Source organism: Cavia porcellus, unplaced genomic scaffold (assembly GCF_034190915.1).
Source record: "Cavia porcellus strain 051 isolate PalLab524CR breed Dunkin Hartley unplaced genomic scaffold, mCavPor4.1 scaffold_18, whole genome shotgun sequence".
NCBI classification, from domain to species: domain Eukaryota; kingdom Metazoa; phylum Chordata; class Mammalia; order Rodentia; family Caviidae; genus Cavia; species Cavia porcellus.
Window position 1 is genome coordinate 37,308,221 of NW_026947501.1, and position 23,969 is coordinate 37,332,189.

General features: G+C 46.8%; 1 protein-coding gene and 1 long non-coding RNA gene across 2 annotated transcripts; one reads left to right on the plus strand and one right to left on the minus strand.

Moving 5' to 3' along the window:
* The first annotated feature begins 1,355 nt into the window (after nucleotides 1-1,355).
* On the plus strand, nucleotides 1,356-2,468 carry Tmsb10 (thymosin beta 10). Its single transcript, XM_063229647.1, has 3 exons — nucleotides 1,356-1,511; nucleotides 1,808-1,922; nucleotides 2,183-2,468. Exons 1-3 carry the CDS (start codon nucleotides 1,383-1,385, stop codon nucleotides 2,215-2,217), a joined length of 279 nt encoding a protein of 92 aa, XP_063085717.1. The 5' UTR covers nucleotides 1,356-1,382; the 3' UTR covers nucleotides 2,218-2,468.
* Nucleotides 2,469-9,730: 7,262 nt separating this feature from the next.
* Nucleotides 9,731-16,673, minus strand: LOC106027485 (uncharacterized). The gene is made up of 3 exons (XR_010040690.1): nucleotides 15,563-16,673; nucleotides 13,727-13,786; nucleotides 9,731-11,450 (listed from the first exon to the last, which is right to left on the minus strand). It is a non-coding gene; the product is annotated as an uncharacterized LOC106027485 (long non-coding RNA).
* Between the last annotated feature and the right edge of the window lie 7,296 nt (nucleotides 16,674-23,969).

Below are 23,969 nucleotides of genomic sequence, written 5' to 3' on the forward strand. Positions count from 1 at the left end.
TTGCCACAAGTAATTATTTCCATTCTCAAGCCAAAAGCAAAGCCCAAGAAGGTAACAGCTAAACAACGCTGAGCATTACATTGGAAAAGAAATGCCAGGTGAGACACTCTTTAAGATCTGCCCTCTCTGGATGTATACATATTTTCATATGGGGTTGGCAGACCCTTCAGCAGCAAAGGGAAGAGACTGGTTTGGGTCCACTCAACCCTATTTGCTTTTTCTCCGGGTCAGAGCTGGACTGTATTGACCAGCTTGTCTTTCATTTAGGCTAAGAGTGAGCCCTGGCCAAAGAAATGAGGGTGAAGTAAGCCTGGTCCATAAAATTCCAGTGGTCCTTTATCCTGTGCTCTTTCCTCCCCTCTGGCAGAGGGGAGTGCACTTGTAGCAGGACCCAGGAGGACAGAGAGCCACGGAGGAGGAGGAGGAGAGCTGCATGACAGCGAAACCAAACCAGCGTAGAATGTGGCTGCCAGAGTGGAAAGTCAACTTTTCTTTCCTCAAGCCTCTTTAGGTCTACTTTGTATGTGTATTTGTGGATCTGCCTATCAGACCAAGAAGCTTGGTTTTCACTCAGGAAATACCACTCTTCTTTCCCTCCAACCATGAACAGAATATTACTCCACTCCTTAACACTGGAAAAAGCAAAGTACTAGAACAACTGGGGGTGGGGTGAGGGAGTCGGAGGTGGGGGTGCACAGGTTCCCTCCTGGGCTGCTAAATAATGGAATGTATCATCTGAAGGGGCTGCACAGGCTGAAAATACAACTTTTCTGGGAAAGCTCTGAGCAGCTGCATTATACCCTCCTATGACGGGGTAAGACCAAGGAGGTCGTTGGTAGACACACGGCCAGGCCCGAGTACCTCCAAGGTGAGCTCAAGGAGGAGGCCTCACTGGACACAGAGTTCCCAGAGCGCCCTAGGAGGCGGCAGGAAGGGGGCGCCCCAGCCCCCCCATAGCTCCCCGCCCACCTCCCCGCAGACAATGCTAGCGACCGCTGCTGGAGTGCTTGTGAAAAGAACAGGGGACTCTGGAGGGGTGACACGGTGTATGGCGGGGCCTCCTGTGAGCAAGGGAGGCTGCAGAGCGCGTGCACGCCCGCACATCCACAACTACACACTACACACACAGAAACCACACAGCTCAGCCCTCCCCCTCCACCCCGCGCCTCCCACGCCCTTCCTGCGGCTGAGCGGCTGATTCTGGGAGGACTGAGACGGTAAATCCAAAAGCACACCCCGGGGTGTGCCCCAGGCGGCTCACCGCGAGGGGGCAAGCGGGGAGGCGGAAGGGCCTCGCCCAGCCCAGGGGGTGCGCTGCGTGGGGCGCGGCGGGGAGCTGGCCGCCCGCTCAGCCCCGCCCCCCGGAACCGGCCCCGCCCCCGATGCGGCGGGCGAGGGGCGGGGCGGGGCGCGGCGTATATAAGGAGAGGGCCGGGCGCCGCTCTTTTGTCTCTTGCTGCAGCAACGCGAGTGGGAGCACCAGGACCTCGGGCTCGGAGAGGGACACTTCGGTGAGCGCAGCGCAGGGGCCGGGACCGGGCCGGGGACGGGGACCGAGACTAGTGCTGGGGACGGGGACGGGCACGGCCGGGTGGAGTCGTCAGGGTGGTGCAGCAGCCTGGCGCTCTTCTTTGCTCGGACTCCCAGTTCCGGCCGGCCGACCACGCCCTGGAGGGGGGTTCGGGACGCACTCGGATCCTCGGCCCGGGCTGCGTGGAACACCCCGGCCGAGTGCCACGTCGGCGTTGAGCGCGGGGTGGGGGCGCTGGTCCCCGGCCCCAGCCAACCGCTTGGCTTTGCCCACCAGGATTGTTTTAAGAAAATGGCAGACAAACCAGACATGGGGGAAATCGCCAGCTTCGATAAGGCCAAGCTGAAGAAGACTGAGACGCAGGAGAAGAACACCCTGCCGACCAAAGAGAGTGAGTACACCCAGCCCGGGTCCGCAGTCCCGCCCGCCCCTCCGTGCCAGCCCTGCCCCCTCCCCAGAACCCCGGGCTGGCGGCCCCAGCCACCCTTTCCAGATACACAAAGCGCCCTGCTCGGCCCCAGTCTCCAGCGCCTTTCTTAACCCTAGACTTCGTGGGTGCCTCGCCCACACCAAGTTGGCGAGCGCCTGGGTGCGGGAAGGGGCGCGAAGTGGTGGCCTCGCCCTCCAATGCCCGCTTCTCGCACCCCGCAGCCATTGAGCAGGAAAAGCGGAGTGAGATTTCCTAAGAGCCTAGAGGATTCCCCACCCCCGTCATCTCCGAGACCCCCCAGGCGTGATGTGGAGGAAGAGCCACTTTCAAGATGGACCCGAGCCACAAGCTGCACTGTGAACCCGGGCATTCCGCGCCGATGCCACCGGCCCGTGGGTCTCAGAGGGGACCCCCCCAATCGGACTGCCAAATTCTCCGGTTTGCCCTGGGATATTATAGAAATTATTTGTATTATGAGTGAAAATAAAACACACCTCGTGGCATGGCTGGCGTGGTCTGGGTGTCTTAGTGTTGAGTGTGTGTGAGTTTGAGTTCTGCTGCAGACGGGAGGAAAAGGAATCGCAGAATGTGCGGGGGGGGGGGCTTGTAAATTTAGGTTTACCTAAATCTCCTTAAGGTTGCATGGGTTTTTGGCTCATGATGCAGTCCACGTAAAATTTTAATCCCATTTTTGTCTGCTGCAAAGTGTTCTATCAAAAGGGAGTATTAGCGCTTGGTAAAGCTTCCAGAGTTCACCCGCTTTCTGGCCTCTTAACCCCGATTAGCACCCTAAGAGACCAGTGATTTAAAGTATGAACCGGAAAGGGGAAGGTTGGAAATGGGCGAGTTCGCAGGCTCCAAAAGGCTTCTAGATACGAGGAAAAGCAGCGTGAGAACAAAAACAAAAGGCGGGATCTGGAGAGTCACCCGCGGGAACCACAAAACTCGGGGAGCCCACCTCAGAACTAGGTGGGGACAGCCTAGCTTTGTCTCCACCCCAGCACGGAGCCTTCCTTCCGCTGGAGCCGTTAGAGGGAGTGCTGCTTAGATCAGCAAGGGTGGGAACGAGGGGGGAGAGGGGGTGGTGCTGGCCCTCGGATCACGCCCTGTGGACCCGGAGGGAGGGGGTGGGACCAGCCCAGAGGGGCAAATGGAAGAGGATGCCGGGCCGCAGGGCGAGAGAACAGAGATTACTGGGTGTAGAGTTCTTTAAGGAGATAGTTTGACCACTTTTTTTGCCTAACCCCAAGAGGCTGGATGATGGGTGACAGCAGCTAATTCAAATGCGGTGAGGTCATTGTGTGCCTAACATTTGAAATGTAGTGAGTGACAGAGGCAGCCCCTGCAGTCCAGAGTGGGGACTCCTGGGCAGAGGGAGCCTCTGCCTGTTTTGTGTAAAACAGTGACTTGATGGTGAGATCTGTACCAAACAATTCCTACCTGCTTCTGCCTGCTGGTACCTGGACCCAGACAGCACCTTCCCATCCACACTGAATGGAGAAAGGGTCTTGTTCACTGATAACCATGAGACACTCAGGAAATGCTCACTGCATTGTAACTGAAGCATTGCCTTGCCTCTCCCACTGCATTATGGCCCTGTTAAAAGTTCTTCCCTCTCAAACTAGACTCATGTCTGTGACAAAAAAAAAAAAAAAGAAAAAAGAAAAAAAAAAGTTCTTCCCTCTACTGTCTTATTATTTGTGCATAGACAGGGCCCAATGATGGGGGAACTTGTGGATATTACTGTGGTTCAGGGGGGCCAAATGTACTCATTTCCCTCCCAGCACCCAGTCCAGGATGCAGTCTTTCTACAAAGAGGGGAAGGAAGCACTGTTAATTCACAGTGGAGGCTATAAAGCTGCATTATCCAGGCAAGAAACATATTGGCTTTCTTTCACTGCAACAAAATAATCTGACACAATTGATTTACTAAGACAAGAGGTGGTTTTGGTTCAGTTTTGGAAGTTCCATTGTATATGGTCAATTGACCTTAAGGTGGAGCCATATATCATGGCAGGAGTGCAGGGTACAAAACTGCTCACCTTACCTCACGACCAGGACACAAAATTCAGGAAGAGATGGGGTATCCCCCTAATCCACTTTAGGGGTACACCCTCAGTGACAAAGACTTTCTACTAGCCCTATCTCTCTCTCTTTTTTTTTTTTTTTTTTGTGCCAGGAATTGAACTCAGGACCTTGCGCTTGCCAGGCAGGCACTTGTGCTGCTGGGCTAACCCCCAGGCCCTAGGCCCCATCTCAAAGTTTTCACTACCTCCCAGTGGTGCTGCCTCGGGTAACAAGCCTTTAACTCTTAGGACATTAGGAGACATTTCTGATCCAAACTATAAGAACAATCACAGCTCAGTTAATTTGTTAAATTCTGTGAAATTAGGCTGTGTTCATCATTCGGTTTAGCCCAACCTGTACTTCTTAAATCCCGGTGAGTGAGTATCACTGAACAAAGTCCCTGGAGGGCATAGAAGGCTGTGCCAATTAGCTATACAACAGGAAGAATGGAAAGAATGTTAAAGACATAGAAGTAAAGCACCATGGGGAGGGAGACAAAGAAGAAGTTAATTCTGACAAGAAGAAGCATGTGAACAGAGAACAAGGCTTTCACAATAGAGGAGTATCGCATGGTGACAGAGTGAACAGGGTCAGTGAAAGCAGGCAGCCTCAAAATTAGCTTAGGAAAGCAAGTTGGTTGTTGTTTATTTTACAGACAACTTGGAGCCATTGCAGATTTGGAAGATCCAGACAAAATGATCTGAGATGTATGTGAAAGATATGAAAGATGATGAGCAGACACAGATGGCTAACCAAAGACTATCACCACCAGGATCACCACCACAACCATTGACATCACTGCTGCCATCACCAAATCCACTATGATCTCCATCACCAAGACCACCATGACCAACATTCCCATTATCTTTGTCATCACGATCACCACCATCATAGCCATCTTCACCAAGACCACCATCATCCCCATCATCATCTCCATCATCACTGTGACTCCTGGCACCACTAACCCCACCATCATCACCTTTACCACCATCACCACCATAACCTTCACCCTTCCATCACTACCACCAGCAGTGGAGCCACACTCCCATTCCCTCTGACTGCACCTATGAAGGATGCCATGGATAGACCAATTGTATTCAGATAAAAAGCCCAGCTCAGGGAGTGAGGCTGGGTTAGCATAAACTTACAGCACTCAGAGGTTCAATATTACAGAGATTTGTGGGGTAGTTTGTTCTGGGACACTAGCCCATAGGAGACAGAGATCAGGAATGCCCAACATCCTGGAATGCATGGGACAGTCTCATACATCATAGATTTGTCCCATGCTCTGCATGACTTTATAAGCTCTCTACTGTGGTCTAACATACCTTGAGGCTAATACACAGAGCCGTACAGGTTGATGAGTCTTCACACTCTGAACACATCCTAGTGCTTTCTTCCAGTCACAGAGCTGTGTGTAATCTAATAGCATCACAGACACACACACACATACACATTAGTTTTGCCAAATTTTATTATAGGCTTCATGTCTGTGAATATAAATTATCATGTAAACTGAGGAATTTTTTGTTTTTAAGTCACAGCTTCACTGAGTTGATCACCTTTGCAGAAAATCGTACTAATAGCAACATCCCTCTTGGTTTCTAAATTGTCTCATACAAAACAATTGTATGGGTATTTATCTGAAGCTGCTGAATGATGGTAATGCTATGTATAGGTGAAAAATACATAATGTGCAGACTACTTTTTTATATGCTAGAATATCTTGTATTATACGGTGTTAATCAGACTGGTTTTGTTGCAGTAACAAACAACTCAAATCTCAATGACTTACAACAATACTGTTTATCTTGTTCACTTTACACATCATTTTGAGATCCAGGGTAAAGGAGCAGCTGCTCTCAGACATGCTGTTGCTATAGCAAAGAGAAAGAGTAATAAACTGGCCATGGTAGCGCACCGTGTAATCCCAGCATCCTAGGAGGCTGAGGCTAGCAAGTTGGATCTCAGGGTCCACTCAGTGACTTAGCAAGACCCTGACTCAGAATGAAAGATAAAAAGAGGTGACATGTAGCTCAGAGTAGAGGCCCTGACTTCAGTCCTCAGTATCACACACATACACACACACACACACACACACACACACACACACACACACACAAAGAGGAATAATATGATAGTCATTTGGTGGCTTTTCAAACTCTTCTCTGACGTGACTCTTCCATTCATCTTACACTGACCAAAGCAAATCCTAAACCAAGCCTAACACCAATTATGTGAGGCTCTGTACATCACCAGCAAGCTGGGATGTATAATTCTGTTACAGAGAAAGCAGGAAATAATGGGAACCCATGACACAAGCTACTACACATATTAAAATTCAGACATATATGATTTTTATAAATTGCCTTTATTTTCTACTTAGGGCTTATGTTGATGTGTCTTTTAGAATATGTGTGGTGTTGTGTATACTATCTTTTATTTCAAAAAAGAGTTATGAAATATTTGAAACATAAGGATTCACTGGTTCTGTCATGTAGGGAATCCGTGGTTTGACCTAGTGATGGTAATTCCATGACTGTTGTCAGCAGTCATCTTAAGAACAGGTGTATGTCAATAAAACTACCAACAACAAATGCTGGAGAGGCTGTGGGGGAAAAGGAACTCTTCTGCACTGTTGGTGGGAGTGTAGACTGGTGCAACCACTGTGGAAATCAGTCTGGAGATTTCTCAAAAAGCTGGGATTGGAAGTCCCATTTGACCCAGCTATTCCAATTCTGGGCATATTGGAAGAAGAACTGAAAATGCAGTGATATATGTGCACCCATGTTTATAGCAGCACAATCTGTAATAGCCAGATCTTGGAAACAACCTAAGTGCCCATCAACTGAGGAATGGATAAAAAAAAGTTGTGGTATTTTTATACAGTGGAGTACTACTCAGCTATAAAGAGTGATCACATTGAGATATTTATAAACAAATGGATGCAACTTGAGACCAGACTCACAAGTGAAATAAATCAAACTCACATGTATAAATACCATATAGTCTCTCTAGTGTAAGTAATGGTAAGAGTATATAAGATTTTATAGTAATCATGATTCCTCATTACATTGCTTTGAAGCCTTATAATGTTTTCATTCATTAGTTGGAATGGTTTTATCCTGGTTTGTTTGATTTTATTATGTGTGATTGTATGAACAGCTACTTTGAAGAAAACAAGACATTATGATGGCCATGGCTGATTTAATATCATCTTGCTTTGAAATCCTACCATGCTTTTATTCTTCTATTTCCATTGGTTCTATCATGTTGGGTCTTACCAGATATTAACATGTGTGATAGTATAAACAAATTTTTTATGGAAAATGAGATAATATAGCAGGCATTGTTCATTTTCTGTTATTTGGTTCTGAATGCCCTGTAATACTTTCATTCTCTTGAAAGGTTTTATACTATTTTGTTATGTTTGATATTATTGTATGTGAAGATATATTCAACTATTTCAAAGAATGAGACATTATGGTAGCTACTGTTAATATCCGGTTCTCGTCTTGTGAAATGCTGTGTTGCTTACATTGTTCTGTTCCGATCTGCTTTGTTCTGTCCTCTTTTGGTTTTTTCTCTTTAAAATAAAATAAAAAGCCAGGTATATGTTACAAATTTGGCAAAGGAGACCCAAGAGGAAGCCACTTACAGGCTTCTTGGAAGACTGATCGTAATGAAAACATACAGACGTCATGGTGGAAGGGTGTGGCATTTGCACCATGATGGGCATCTTGCAGCTATCAGCGGAAATACTAACAGGCTGAGGGTGGGCAACTTTGGCAACTGGAAAGAACCAGGAACTTGATGAGTCCTGAGCTGCTCAAGTTTCCCGAAAGTGCCTTATCTTTGAACTTTTCGGTCATGTGAGATAACAATTTTCCCTTATACTTAAGAGCTCTGCAGTTGGGTTTTCTGTTCTTCTAGCCCAAAGTATTCTAATAAAGATTGGCTGGAATGAGAAGAATCTAAGTAGAGAAAAACAATTAGTTGGGGACTGCAATAGTCCAGGCAAGAGGTAATGAAGACTTCCATGCACATGAAGGGACCCTGGAAGGTGTCTAACCATCAGCGTATTTTACGGGAGAGGGAAGAGCTGACATTTGCTGAGTGCTCACAGTATGGTAACCAACTTAACCCACTTTCTGAAAATCATATTTTGGCTCTCTGCAAGCTTGCTCCACTGGCTCTGGTTCAAAAGTGACTTAGGGATAAGAAAGCTATAAAAGATACTACAGAGAGAGAAATGACCAGACTCTGGATCATGGGCAGTTGCAGAAATTATAATCTAACAGACATACAGAAACTTTTATTTGCTATGTGACTTCATTTATTGGCTTCAAACTTCAGAGGAAAAGCATCTCATCACCAAGGCATTTCCCAAAGAGCATGTAGGGAGACACGGTACTGCTTGGGAGAGAAAAAGCTTAGACGGCCCCAAGTAAATATCATAAATTCACTTTATGGCTAAAAAATTTCCAGAGAGACAATAAAACAAAGCCATGATAAAGTTGGTATCTATAGCCCAGATCTGTGAGAAGCGGGGGATAAGCTTGCAAAATAGCGCGGTGTCTGTGATTCTGCGACAGCAGGGGAAATCCGTGAAGATGCAAATAACTCAAGTCCCAGTTGGGTTGGTCAGAAGAAATGGCAGGTTAGAGCCACACTGCAGGGGCTATGGTTATCTGTTGACCCACTGCTTTCTCCATTTATATAACCATAGTTTATCAAGTGTCTGCAAAGTGCTGGGTCTTAGACCAGGCTGTTGTTTTTTTCTTAATGTTATCTTTTAAAATTTTATTGGTGAATGTTTGCATTACACAAAGGTTGCAGTCATCGCAGGTGCTGGTACATGTACATGACACATTTCATTCTTCTTTATTCTCTTCCCCTCCCCTCGCTTCCCTCCATCTCTTGATCCCTCTGTTTTGCAAAAGATCTATCTCCCTGTTTCCTATTATCTGTCTCCTATTTTGCTTTTTATTTCTACTTTTTTCCTACTCATATGAGAAACCATGGGATATTTAAGCTTGTGTGTCTGATTCATTTAACATTATAACCTCGAATTGCATCCATTTTCCTAAAAGTGATTCAATTTATCCTTCTGTACAGAAGAAGCAGCACTCCACTGTGCATCATTACATTTTCCAGGGGTGGGGATTTAGCTTAGTGGCATAAGCATCTGCTTGGCAAGCGTGAAGTCGTGAGTTCGATCCTCAGTACCATAAAAACAAAAACAATACATTTTCCTCATCCATCCCATTGCTGAAGAACATACAGGCTGTTCCCAAGACTTAGGTGTTACAAGTTGTGCTGCCACCAGCTCACATATGCCTGTGTCCCTATAATACCATGCCTTTAACTCTTTCAGGAAGATACTTAAAAGGGGAAGAGCTGAGTCAAATGGAACTTCTATTTTTAGTTTTTTGAGGAATCTCCATACTGATTTCAAAAGTGGTTGGACTAGTTTATATTCCCACAGGCAACGTAAAAGGGTTCCCCACCCCTGCAGGTTTGCCAGCGTTCATTACTGATTTCAGGATGACAGTCATTCCTCCTGGAGTAAGATGCAATCTCAGTTTTGTTTTGATTTGCATTTCTCTAATGGCCAGAGAAGTGGAACATTTTTTTCATGTATTTATTGGTGACCTATATTTTATCGGATACTTATAAATAAATCCATTCATTTCAGTTGCCATTTTTAAAAATTCTTTTATTTTATTGAGTCTAATTTCTTCTAGCTCTTCATATATTCTAAGTCTTAGTCCTCTATCAGAGATGTAACTGCAAAAAAAATTTTCCCATTCCTCAGATTGTCTTTTCACTTTGTAGGTTATTTCCTTTGTAATGTAGAAGCTTATTTTGCTAAAATCCTATGTGTTGACTCACGATGTTATTTGTTATGCAATTGAGACTGTTCAGAAAGTCTTTATGTGGCCAGAGATACTGGCATACACCTATAATCTCAGCACTCGGCAGGCTGAGGCAGGAGGATCGCCCCTGAGTTTGAGGGGAGCTTGGGCTTCATAGTGAGTTCAGCCTGCACTACATAGTGAGACTGTCTAAATAAATAAATTAAAAATAAGTAGAAAGTCCTTATCTATTCCTATGTCTTCAAGAGTTTTGCCTGTTTTACCCTCCAGGAGATACAGGGCTTCTATTTTAACATTTAGATCTGTGATCCATTTCGATTTTGGTTTAGTAGATGGAAGAGATATGGTCTAGATTTAATCTCCTGCATTTCTTACCAGGTTTCCCAACACCATTTGTTAAAGAGCTTATGTTTCTTGCAGCATATGTTTTTGGTCCTTTTGTCAAAGATCAGATAACCAAATGTAAGGCTAGGTCATCTTTCACAGGTGAAATGAACAGAAAACCCGGATTAACAAAATATGAGATCATGGAATTCTGAATCCTGCTTTAAAACTGAAAGCACTTCCCACTGAAATCCAACAGACACCCAGACGGCTAGCTCTGTCTGAGAGCCGAGCTGATCCCCTGAATCCCTGAGACCTCCAGGCCTTTCTTCTCTGTGAGGTTAAACTGGTCAGTTTCAGAGAAAGTCAGCAAGATCAGAAGGACTTCGCTAGTGGCTGTAAGATAAAAACCATTGGCCCCAGGACGCTGTTAAGGTAATCCAACATCCAAACCTTAGCAAGAATTTTGCCTACATTGCGAAGAAATCCTGTTCTCTTGGAAGGAAATTCTGCCCAGAGAAATACTCACTCTTGCATAAGTGCAGCCCCAAGACTTTCACCCAAGGCATCTATAACTAGAAAGAAACTGTTCTTTTCTATTTTTTTGGTATTGGGGATTGAATTCACGATCTTTCACTTGCCAAGCAGGCGCTTAAGCCACTGAGCTAAACCCCCGGCCCAGAACCTTTTCTTTGAATCATTTTTTTTTTTTATCGGTACCAGGGATCGAACTCAGGACTGTCTGTTTGCAAGGCAGGTGCTTATGCTGCTGAGCTAAATCCTCAGCCCTTCTTTGAATCATTTTTTGGGGGTCTAAATGTTATCGCCCACCAAGCTGGCCCTCATTTTGTTTCCTGATATTCAGATGTCTATGTTATTTGATCAGAATTGTTCTTAGGAGAAAGTCATAATCAGTCATAAGTCATAAAGTCATAATCGTAATGCATAATCATCATGCATAATCATATCACAAAGATTCTCTGGTTTCTGACAAAAGGAGGGGAGAAAAAAGAATACCTATCCAACCTGGCTCAAGCAACAGAATGGATGGAATGGTCGGCTGATGGATGGATGGATGGATGGATGGATGGATGGATGGACAGTAATGAGCAGTCCAAGGAGTAGATGCTGCTTAAGCTGTGGTGGATGGGGAGTTAAATGCTGTCACAGGAACCTGGTTTCGTTTTCTCTAGCTCTGGGCTCTGTGTCTTCACTCCTCCTAGGTGGAGGGACAACAGAAAAAAGATCATTTCTCTTCATCCAGTTCAAACAGAAATCCTGACCCTGCCTGGCACTGGCCTGAATTAGGGCAGCCGCTCTTCCTTGATCTAAGGACACTGGCTCCATAAGGGAAGACAGATGGCCTAGATACACTGAAGCTGGTGTCACCAAGAAAGGGACAAACCCACACCATACACTTCCTGATGTGAGGCTGGGGTGACCCGAGTGTCACATCCAGGGTATTCCTGCCATTACAGCAAGCCACAAATCCAGTTGCCAGCAAACCCCAGACAAGTCTTAAGGGCTTCGTACTTTCTCCCCTGATTTTGAAGAAATTTTAAAAACTAGCACAGTCAACTGGGCTATCACACATAGTCCCACTGACTGCTCCCACTCCCGGCTGAGAGTCAGGATTTGGGACTCAGGGCTTCAGGCCAAGTGAGGAAGCCGAGTCAGCAGGGTCTGGAGTGAGGCCACAGCAGTGTAACAGCTGGGCTGGAACAAGCTCAGGGCCAGAGCCACTGCCTAGCCCATGTGAGGCCCCTCATTCCATCCCAGCCCCAAAAGCAAAAATAGTAATGGCCAAAGCTGGCCCTGGTCTGAAATCTGCAGAGCAGGTTGGCAGGCTGGCTCCTCCAGTGTATGGTGTCTAGGTAGAATTCCTTCTCCAGGAACTATCTTCAACTGATTGGATGTAGCCCACCCAAGAATACTCTCCCTACTTCAAGTCAGCTAGTTACAAATGCTAATCCCATCTATAGAATACCTTGAGAGCAAGGCAGAGACTATGTCTGGCCAAGTAGCTGGGGCCAGAGCTTGGACAAATTGATACACAACACAAACCACCAGGGTATCTGAGGTTTCTTTCCACTTCCTCCCATGGCATCTAGACTTTGCAGCAGGGATCCCCAGGGGTATGGGCCGCAGTCTGTGCTGTGCCAGGCCTGGCTTGCTGCAGATGCACTGGGCAAGGTTCACTTTGCCTCACGCAGGCAGTAAGAGGGAGAAGAAGCAGGGTGCTTTGCCTTGCAAGGAGCTTGGTTTTCTGCCTAGGGACTCAGAGTCACAACACAGGACCAAAGGTGCGGTTCGAAACTTAATTATCAGGGATACCAGGACAGCAATGTGCTCCTGTGAAATTCCAGAGCTGGGTGTGCTGGTGCATGCCCTCTAGCATCTGGGAGGCTGAGGCAGGAGGGTCACCTCAAATTCAAGGTCAGCCTAAACTGCATAGTGAGACCCTGTCTGGGAAAAGAGAAAGAAAGAAAGAAAGAAAGAAAGAAAGAAAGAGAGAGAGAGAGAGAGAGAGAGAGAGAGAGAGAGAGAGAGAGAGAGAAATAGAAAGAGAAAGAGATAGAGAAAGAGAAAGAGAAAGAGAAAGAGAAAGAGAAAGAGAAAGAGAAAAAGAAGAAAAGAAAGGGAAAATCTAGGTACTGGATTTGTGCTAAACCCAGTAGGAAGTGAACCCTCTGCAACTGAATTATTTCCCTAGCCCTTTTTTATGTGTTATTTCTACATAGGATCTCACTAAATTGCCCAGTTGGGACTCAAATTTCTGCAAAAAAAAAAAAAAAAAAAAAAAAAAGATGGCAAAGGACTGAACAAGAAAGCATTTTTTTTTTTTTGTACCAGGGATCAAACTCACAACATTGTGCTTGCCATGCAGACACCCGTGTCACTGAGCTAAATCCTCACCCCTACAAGAAAGCATTTTAAACAAGTACAATTCAACATGATGGAAAGAAGGCTAGAGTTTGTTGTTTCTGTGAACACAGTCATGTGTGTATGTGTGTACAATTCTGGGGACTGAACCCAGGGCCTCACGTACATGAGGCAAGTGCTCTACCACTGAGCTAGACCTTTCACTCTTGTGTCTCACTAAATTGCTCAGGCTGGCCTTGAACCTGAGATCCTGCTGCCTTAGCCTTGCAAGTGCTGGGATTACAAAGTGTGTCCAACCATCTTGGCTTAATTTCTTTCAAATCTTTGTGAAAGATTCTCCCACTGGATCAACAACATTATCAACCATATTTTTTCAGGAGAGGTATATCTACAACAAAGCTTTGCAGAAAGGTGAGATTAAAAGGTTAATTCCAAGCTCAAGTACAATTGGAGCTTGGGTCATTAAATACTGGCATGCCACTATTTAAAAATCAGCCCTAAATCTCTGCACTGAATAACACCTCCCACGTATCACAAGTATATCTCTCTCTCTCTCACACACACACACACACACACACACACACACACACACACACACACACACAAACACACATTGTTACTGCTCAGAAGAGTTCCAGGCCCAGATGGTTTCACAGATGACGTCTTTCAAAGCTGCAAGAAAACAATAACTTCAATACCTCAAGATTTGTTTCCATAGCTAGAAAAAAACATATGCCTCATGTGCTGATTAATCGAGCGTGTCAACCTGACCAAGTGGAGGAATGCCTAGAGAACTGGTCAACCACTATTTCTAGGGTGTTTCCAGAAGAGCTCAGCGTGTGTTGCCAGACTGGGCTGGGAAGGTCTACCCATGGCGGGTAGGCATTATCCAACCTGCTGGGGGCTTCCGGTAAGAGATAGGTTGTCATTATCCACCTGGAAACAGTCCCCCATGCTCCATTCTTAACCCTTCTTAACACTTCCTGAAGCAGGTCTGGAGTCCTTTTTGGCGAATGTCTTTACCAGGTGTGATCAAAAATTCGGTGAATGCTCCTGCTGAGTGTCATCCAACACAAAGGCAGGCAAATACACTCCTCATCCACCTCTTTTACCATGTAACTCCAAGCTCAGAGTCAAAATGACCATGAAAGGTAAACATTCTGAATTGTTTAGGCCTTGAAGGCAGCCATGGCTGCAGAACGAAAGACACTCATGAAAGAGGACTTGCAGAACTGTCTCAGAAAGTAGCAAGCACCATGGGATAGGTGTGTATGAAGTGAGGGGATTCACAGCAATGTGTCTTTTACTCTAATAAATTTTTCAATCTAAATATTCACCATGTAATTTGATCACACCTCATAAAAAGAGGTGAGAGGGGACTGACTAGGGGAACTATTTCATTAGTCATGAAGGATGAGAAACCCAGTCATATGCCAGCCGCAGCACAGCACACCCTGAGATGCCAGTGGTACGGCTTAGTCCAAGGACTAAGGCTTCCCGGGATAGCAATAGCTGGGTTCAGACCAAATGCAAAAACCCAGGGAGCTGCTGGTCTCACGGGCCAGAGAACTGGAGTTCAGATTCCAGGGGCAGGAGGAGGAGGACACACAGGCTCCTGCTCTAGCGGAGTGGGGAGAGTGAAACCGTTCTCATTTCCTCTGCTTTTTGTTCTAAACCGGTATCACTAAATAATAATAATAATAACAAAGTTAAGTCTTTTCCAATGGACAGTTTTACCAGAAATGCTAGCGAGTTGATAGCTGGTTACGTAAAGAGAGCCCAGAATACAGGAGAAAGAGGATTAAAGTTTGATCTTGGGGGATAAATCAATCGGGGCTGGCTGTCCCACAGCCACTATTACCTGCCTGTGTCCCTTACCACGTTTAGCCTCCTCCTAATCTGCTCTGCCTGGACTCTTCCTGCTCTTTCACTTAGCTGGGCGCCTGTCTGTCTTTCCCTTTTGCTGCTTCTTGTTTGTAATTCTTTTTCTTTCTTTTTTGGTACTGGGGATTGAACTCACGACCTCACACTTGCCAAGCAGGCGCTTATGCCGCTGAGCTAAATCCCCAACCCCCTTTTTTTTTTTTGTCTTAAAAATTTTTTTTAATAGTACAGATTCACAGGCGGTTGCAAAACGTTATGGCTCCCATCTAAAACGGCCTCCAAGGTAGGAAGCGATTGGATTATGGGCACCATAACCGGCTTGCTCCCCAGGGCAGGACTGACCGGAAGAGGCGGGGCAGGGGGCGTGGCTAGGGAGGTTTCTCTCTGGTCCCACCCCACCCCACCCCACTCCACCAGGCTCTCTGCTTCCTGCAAGCACAGGGCCTGGTGACCCGCCCGGCTACCTAGCGAGTTTAAATCCATCCTGTACTACACAGTGAGAGTCTGACTCAAAAAGCAAAACAATGCCAAACCCCTACAGGTAACTGAGTTCCGCGCACCTACCACACCAGGAGCTTCCGCCCAGACACCAAAACAGCTGGCGGTGGGTCCCCGGAAGGCGGGAACCGCGCCTCCCAGCCCTTCCCAGTCTGCGGCTCCTCCCACTCCTGCTTCCCGCTCCGGGCCTCTTCCTCGCACCCTCCCCTTTGGGGTCAGGCCACACCTTCCTTCTCCACCAGGTTTCACAATTCCTTGCTGCAGTGGCCCGGTGGAGGCTGAAACCCAGCCCATGTCCTCACCTGCAACCCACAGCGTGACTGGTCCAGGAAGTGCTCTGCTCCACCTTAGCCTGCACCAGCCTTGTAAGTAAAATAAACAGGCTGGGCGCAGTGGCACGGAGCTGTGGTTCCAACTTCTCTAGAGGCTGTGGCAGGAGGATCGGAAATGCAAGACGGGCCTGGGCTGAATGAGAGTCTGTCTCAAATAAAAAAAATAAAAAAATAAAAAAAAAATTAAAAGGGCTAAAGATGTAGTTCAGTACTTACCCAGCATATGTGTGTCCTGGGTTCGACCCAGAACACCCTTCACCACACAAAATAAACACTTCCAATACTGTTTCATGTGAGTAAAGGCATCTCAGAAAATGTTGCTGTTTCTATTAAATGCATGAGCAGCATCCTTACGAGGCATGCAAAGAAAGCATCAAGGCACAAACCAGGCGTAGTGGCACACGCCTGTAATCCCAGCACTCAGGATGCTGAGGCAGGAAGATCCTTGAAAGTTCAGATCATCCCAGACTACATAGTGAGTTCAAAAGCAACCTGAACTGCGCAGCGAGACCCTGTCTCAAAAAGAAAAAGAACAGAAAAAGAAAAAGAAAGAAAGGAAAAGAAAGCTTCACCGCGCATCCACAGGTGTCCCCCTCGTCCACACCCCACAGACCACCCCTTTCCAACCAAATTTTGCCCTGGGCCCTTTCTTTTTAGGAACCACGGCCGGTGAACGGTACTCGCTGGGGGGTGGGAGGGTTGCCCCGAATCGGTGATGCCTGATCGCTCCTGCACTCTGGAGCTCTGTCCTTAAAGAAACGCTAGATGTTCAAACGCTGGAGAACTGAAATATTCTCTTGTGCGAGGTAAGAAAGAGATCCAAGAATGCAAAACCTCAGGCTGCAGGCGGGGGATAGCAGGCTTGGGGTGCCAGGGCGTGGTCCAGGCTGCTGGGCGGCGGACCGCAGCCCTGGACAGGGAGGAGGCATGCCATCTAGTGGTCCTGTCTGGGGTGGCAGCAGACACATACCTAACAGGTTCTTCCCATGACCTTGAATACAACAGCAAAAATCCAGAGTTCTATAGAGCCCAAGGGCCACACCGAGCCAGAAATAACCAGCAAGAAATACGAGAAAAAGTTCTTTAGAGAAAAGGAAAATTATATAAATCAGGAACTCGGGTGCACATAGACAAATAAACAGCATTACAGAAGGAATAATAAAGGCAAAACAAAATTTTTTGGTTTTTTCTTTTGTTTTAATCCTGGGGATTGAAACCAGGAAGCACTGTGTGAAATCTCCAATCCTTTTTAGTATTTTTATACATTTTAAGACAATATCTCACTAAGTTGTCCAAGCGGGCCTATTAATAGCAACCCTCTTGCCTCAGCCTCCAAATCTTTTCAGTTGGGCAGGATGGTGCACACCTATAATCCCAGCACTCTTGGAGGTTGAGGCAGAAAGAACACAAATCTGAGCCCAGTCTGAGCAACGTAACAATTTAGTGAGACTGTGTCTCAAGATTAAAAACAAATGCTGAGGATTTAGCTCAGCGGCATAAGCACCTGCCTTGCAAGCAGGTAGTCATGAGTTCGATCCCTGGTACTGATTAAAAACAAATAATTTTTTTATTTTGCCTATTTTTAATTGACCTCTCAAAATTATAATATTGTAATAGTAACAGTGCATTTGGCTATCAGAGCACAGAGGACAGTGAAATGAAGGACACCAGGGGCACCCAGCACCAGGCACCCGGCTGACGTGTGCACCAGGGGCAGAGGAATGCAAAGGACCAAAGACAAGCAACACCTGAGCCCTGGCTGCTAAGACCCAAAGCAGATGAAGATGTCAGTCAATCTGGGCAAAGTTTTCCCTTTGGGAAGGTTGTTAGAGGAGGGAGAGATCTGAGAAACAGGACGTGAAAAAGACCAGAGAGAGCAGTGGTACAGGCCCTGGAATCCCAGCTACTCCAAAGGCTGAGTCAGGAGGATCTTCCATTCAAAATCAGCCTGGACAGTTTAGCCAGACCCTGTCTCCAAAAAATGGTTGGGGTGGGGCTGGAATGTGGGTTAGTCGAAAAGCACTTGCTCAGCAGACTTGAGTTCAGTCTGAGGTTCAGCCTGAGGTGTAATCATCATCATCATTATCATCAGCGTCATTGTCAGAGGTGGGCAGAAAGCTACAGGAGAGGCCAAGACACAGCAGAAAAAGCACCCCCGGAAACATCAGCCTGGAGGCTGAGCCACAGACAGAAGGGGAGGGGGAGGTCCTGGGGAGGATGCAGCGCCGGGAGCGTGCTGGTGCCCAGACTTCACCCAGGCAGGAGCTGGTGCGAGAAGGCCACAGCCTTCCTGGGCCAGAGGACAGGAGCCCCTTGGGGGAGGGATGCCAGCCCCACAGACAACAGGAAGGAGGGATCCCCGCCGGAAACCGGGATCTACTGCGCCTACCTCCCAAATCAGACAGAAACATGAACTATAACCAGATGTGGCGGCGCATGCTTGTAATCCCAGCACTGGGGAGGCTGCGGCAGGAAAATGCCAGCCTGGGCCACAGTGACTTCAAAGCCTGAACTACATAATGACACCCTGTCTCAAAAAAACCCCACTAAGTTTAGATTGAAGCAACTTTATCTGAAAAATAGCAGTTAGGTTGAGAGGCTTTTAGTTTCTAATAGAGAATATTCCGTTTCTTGCACACCTGAGCCTGTGCACTGAGAATCACTCACACACAGCATCAGCTTGACCCTGCACACCCACCTCCCAGGCCAAGGCACCCCTTGCACGCACCCACCGTTCCTCTCACTCGCCTCACCAAGCATGTACCTTGGAGCTGGGCTTGATGCTAGGGTTGGGAGCTGGGGTGCAGCTCAGGGAGGGCCCTGAAATAAAACACCTTAGAGAAGAGAGGAAAATGCCTTTTTTGAGACAGCATCTCTCTATGTAGTTCAGGCTGGCCTTGAACTCAGGGATCCTCCTGCCTCAGCCTTCTAGAGGCTGGGATCAGAGGCGTGTGTCCTGTGTCGTACTATTTGCACGCTGGGCGGCGCCCCACAGGCCCCCAGCTGCCAGGCCACCCTTGCTAAGGGAAGCTGCGGTGGCGGCAGCAGTTGCAGGCCATGACGTTGCTGGTGAGCACGTGCAGTGCCGCCTCTGGCACTGGTAGGAGGAGTCCCTTCCTGCTGGTGGTGCAGACAGGTCTGCCAGCCGCAGTCCTGAGCCTGTCTCTGGGGCAGGCTCCCTGAGGTGAGGCTCACTTGTCACACTTTCCTCACCCTGCAGACAGTGCTGAGACACACGAGTTGTATGAACACGTTACAGATTTAGAAGGACAGACAGGTCTGAGACACAGGACCAAGCATTTGATATCACTGAGAACAGTTAGCTTTTACTGGGGCCTCCTCCGTACTGGCTTTCCTATTTATTCCTATTTATTCCTATTCCTTTAGCACTCGCGTTCCTAGAAGAGAGATGCCATTATTAAACCCCGGGCCTGCCCCGTTTTTCCCCTGAGACAGGGTCTCGCTATGGAGTTAGGACTGGCTCGAGCTCACTTCGTAGTCCAGGTTGACATCAGACTCATGGTCACCTTCCTGACTCTGCCTCCTGAGTGCGGGATTGTAGGCGTGAGCTACCATATCCAGCTGCTCAGCTGATTTGTCTGCCTTCCACCTCATCCCGAAAAGGGGTTGAAGATGGTTTATAGGTTTCTTTTTTCATTTCTATTTTTTTCTTTTCTTTGTGTGTGTGTGTGTCAGTGTGCGTGTGTGTGTACACGCATGCGTGCACACTCATGTGTTAATTTCTGGTGCTGAGGATCAGAGCCAGGTCCTTGCATATGTTACATGACCACTGTGGTGTACCTCCAGCCCTAGACTAGAGGCTTATGAGAACACAGACATTAAAGCAGAAGCAAAACCAAGCATAGGGATACAACCACTCGAGAGAGTGTGGCAGGAAGATGACACGTTCGAGGCCTGCCTGGGCCACCTAGCAAGACCCTATCTCAAATACTGAAAAGGGCAGGGAAACCAGGTGTAGTGGCACACACCTGTGATCCTGACACTGGAGACTAGGCAAAAGGAGTCCAGCTGGGCATCCTATTAGCTTAGCGAGACACCATCTCAAAGTAAAAAAAAAAAAAAAAAGAAACAGAAAAGGGTCAGGGATGTAGCTTTATGTGAAGACCCTGTGCTTAGCACACATAACCAGGAAAAAAAAAAAATGAAAGAAAGACAAAAGAAAAGAAAAACCAGACTGGTACCACATGCCTGTAATTCAAGACTTTGGGAGGCTGAGGCAGGAAGACTGCCAGTTCAAGCCCATTCTAGGTAACTTGCCAAGATCATATCTCAAAAAATTTTTTAGGGGCTGGGGATTTAGCTCAGTGGCATAAGCGCCTGCCTTTAAAGCAGGCAGTCGTGAGTTTGATCCCCGGTACCGATAAAAACGAAAAAGACAAAAAAAAAAAATTTAAAAAAAAAAAAAAATTTTTTTAAAGGGCTGGAGAGGAAGCTCAGTGCAAAGCCCCTGAGTTTAATCCCCAATGCCACTAGCACTAATGACAGTAATGATAACATAAAAAAATCAAACTAGGAATGGGGCTCAAAAATCAAGAGCCTAAAGAAGCTGATGTTTACCAGACCTGGGAGAAACTTTTGGTTCAGAGCCTACCAGTAGCTGGTGCAAAAAGGAGTATATGATTGATTACACAAGTCACAGTGACTGTGAAATAAAGCCCAGCCTGTGCATCTAAAGAAGGTCTGAATGTTCCCCCGATGCTGCTGTGGAAATTTCATTGCCATCTGGTATTAAGAGGAGACCCTCCTATAAGAGTGGATGGAGGAGAGCAGGGGATTTAGCTCAGCGGCATAAGGGTCTGCCTTGCAAGCAGGCAGTCGTGAATTCGACCCTTGGTACCGATAAAAATGAAAAAGACAAAAAAAAAAAAAAGAGTGGATGGAGGCTGAGTGCTCCTGGGTGGGTTCCTGCCAATCCTGTGGGCAGGTACAGTTCAGCCACTGCGAGTGGCATGGTTAGGAGTGCAGCCCACCTGCCCTCTGCATGTGTGAGCGCTTGCTGCCTACCCCTTCGGAATAAAGACACAGCGCAGAGGAACCCCCACAGCCTTAGGTCCTCGGTCTCCAACTCTGAGTCTATAAACCTCTGTGCTGATTGTCACTGCTATGCTTGTGTCTGGATGTCCCCCAAAGCCTCATGTGGTCACAGGTGGGGAGTTTTGGAGGTGGTTGGATTAGGGTGTGTGAGTATAGATTAAGGCTGTGATGCTGGGATTATGGGGGTGGAGAGTGCAAGCCTCGCTCTGGGTGTGGTAGTATCCATCAATGGGTTTACAACCTGGATGGAATATACACAAGGAAAGGCGGCTTGTGGTTCCTGCTGCAACTCACTGCCTTCTGCCTGCCACACCATGAGCTGTTTCTCCTCTGTGCTGCCGCTCTACAAACTGTGAGCCGAAATAAACCTTTCCTCTTTTAATTTGTGGGTGTTGGGTATTTTATCTCAGCAACAAGGAAAGTAACTAAGACAATCACCCAGCCTGGTATCCTGTCACAGCCGCAGAAAAGGGACTGAGACAACTCTTCTTTCTGTCCCGGTAGTAAGAGTAGAAAGAACAACTCTATCCTAGAGTTTCTGGGAAAGATGACTCAGAGTCAGGTATGCTGGGACACAGTCATCCTACTCCGGAGGCTGAGATAAGAGGGTCACACATCTGAACCCAAGCTTAGCAACATAGCAACTTAGTGAGACCTATCTCAAAATAAAAATTAAAAAAGGGAGAGGGTAAAGCTCAGTATGGTCTTGGGTTGAGTCCCTAATATCACAAAAAAGGATAAAAAATAAAAGGATAGTGTGGCCTAGTAGGAAAGGTGCTTGCCTGGCATGTGTTGTATCCCCAGGAGCACTAAGAATTTAGAAAGAGCAAACCATGAGGAGGGCTGTGGGCATCCCAGACCTTAGGGTTCAGGGCATCAGGCCACAAAGATTCACCGCACTGCGGAGACGCCCAGGGATCTGGCTCATCAGCTAGGGACAGTGGCAGAGGGGGTCACCCTGGTGGAGCCCGTGGCCTCCCCCGGACCCAGGGGGTGTATCATGGCTGTTCCTGAGGTTAGACCATGCCCGCCCCGTGTCCTTTCTCACCAACACTCAGTAGCCCAGGCCTCCCGCAGAAGCGCCTGTGGGTACGTGGAGCTTCGGAGTGAGCTTTGTGGTGCTGGTGATTGTGAAAGGGGGTGGTAATGGAGGTGGTGAGGGTGACTGTGGAGGCTGCCATGGGTCACATCGATGTCCCCAAGGCCTCCTGTGATCATGGATGGACTTTTTGGAAGGTGATTGAATTTTTTCATTTTAAATAGGAACACACAGGGCTGGGGATTTAGCTCAGCGGCATAAGCACCTGCCTTGCAAGCAGACAGTCATGAGTTTGATCCCCGGTACTGATAAAAAGACAAAAAAAAAAAAAAAAAAAAGGAACACACAGAAAAGAAAAACAAAAAGCAAAAGGGACAAATAATACACACGCAAAAAAAACCCCCAAAATAATAACAATGTAGGCTTTCAAAATGAGATGGTAGGAATTTAACAATGGTTGCTATAGTGCATATTGTTATCTTCAAAGGAGTTGCTTAGATTACCAGATAGAGACGTGCAAAATTGATCCAACTGTATGAGTATTAACTGTTCTTTTCCAAGAACTAATAGAATTATTAGTGTATCATTTTACCTATCTTACATCTATATACACACAAATCTGTGTCTTTTTCCTTTTCCCCTCCTTTTCTCCTTTCACCTATCGCAGTTATTTTTTCCCCTTTGAGTAGTTTGTTGCTCTTTCACATTATTTACTGTAGATTTTGGATCTTATTTAGTCTTTCAATTTCTTGCACTAGAAAGACAACATAGTATTTACACATGTGAGTTTGATTTATTTCACTTATGAGTATGGTCTCAAGTTGTGTCCATTTATTTACAAATATCTCAATGTGATCATTCTTTATAAGCTGAGCAGTACTCCACTGTATAGAAATACCACAACTTTTTATCCATTCCTCAGTTGATTGGGTGAGTTGGTTGTTCCCAAAATCTGGTTATTACAAATTGTGCTGCTATACACATGGGTGCACATATATCACTGTGGTATGATGCTTTCAGTTCTTCTGGGAATATGCCTAGACGTGGAATAGCTGGGACAAATGGGACTTCCAATCCCAGCTTTTTGAGGAATCTCCAGACTGACCTCCATAGTGGTTGCACTAGTCTACACTCCCACCAACAGTGCAGAAGAGTTGTTTTTCCCCACAGCCTCTCCAGCATTTGTTGTTGGTGGTTTTCTTGATCCTGGCCATTCTTTCTGGAGTGAGATGGAATCTCAGCATTGTTTTAGCCTGCATTTCTCTAATGACCAGTGATGCTGAACATTTTTTCATGTATTTATTTGCCATTTGTATTTCTTCATCTGAGAACTGTGTATTCATTACAAATGCCCATTTTTGGATTGAGTATTTGAATTTGGAGATCTGGTTTTTTTTGGTGTTTGGATTTTGAAGGCTTCTGGCTATTTTGCTGCTAGGAGGTGGTGGGAAGAATGCTGGTCACTGTCCTCCCTGGCACCTGCATCCCTGCTCTGCTTTCTGTCCACTGTGCAGTGAGAAGCTTTCCTTGCCCCTCTGCCCTACTGACCTTCCCAGGAGCCAGTGACGGTGGACTGAAACCTCTAGACTTGAGCCAAAATAACCTTCTCTCTGATAGGTGCAGGCACTGAGTCTATGAGACAAAGAAACTGACTAAGACACTGCTCTGGTAGAGGTGGGGACAGAGATGGCTGAGGTTGGAATGGGGCTGGCATTGGGGAGAGGAGGGCTGGTGCTGGTGCTGGTGGTGCTTGGATGATATCACAGAGAATGGACAGTAAAGCCACAGACACTGTGCCAGTTGCCACATTTCTCCTAAGCCAGGCTGCAGCAAGGAAGCACATAATTAAGGACACTAAGCCTAGGATTTCCAGGCTGAGACCAGGACCCAAGAGAGACACAGATCTTAAAGGCAAACTCTCTCCTCAGCAAGGCAAATAGCTGCAGGCAGGGCTGTGCCCCAGATGGTTTTATTCCAAAATCGCAGGTTGTGGATGTGGCTCAGTGGGAGAGCATATGCTTACTGCATTCTAGCACCTGGATTTGAA

Excerpts from the sequence above, each read along its gene's own strand:
- Tmsb10 (XM_063229647.1), top strand. The coding sequence starts at position 1,383 with ATGCGGCGGGCGAGGGGCGGGGCGGGGCGCGGCGTATATAAGGAGAGG. Across the intron at positions 1,512-1,807 it reads GCTCGGAGAGGGACACTTCG|GATTGTTTTAAGAAAATGGC; the intron begins GTGAGCGCAGCG and ends TTTGCCCACCAG. Across the intron at positions 1,923-2,182 it reads CACCCTGCCGACCAAAGAGA|CCATTGAGCAGGAAAAGCGG; the intron begins GTGAGTACACCC and ends CGCACCCCGCAG.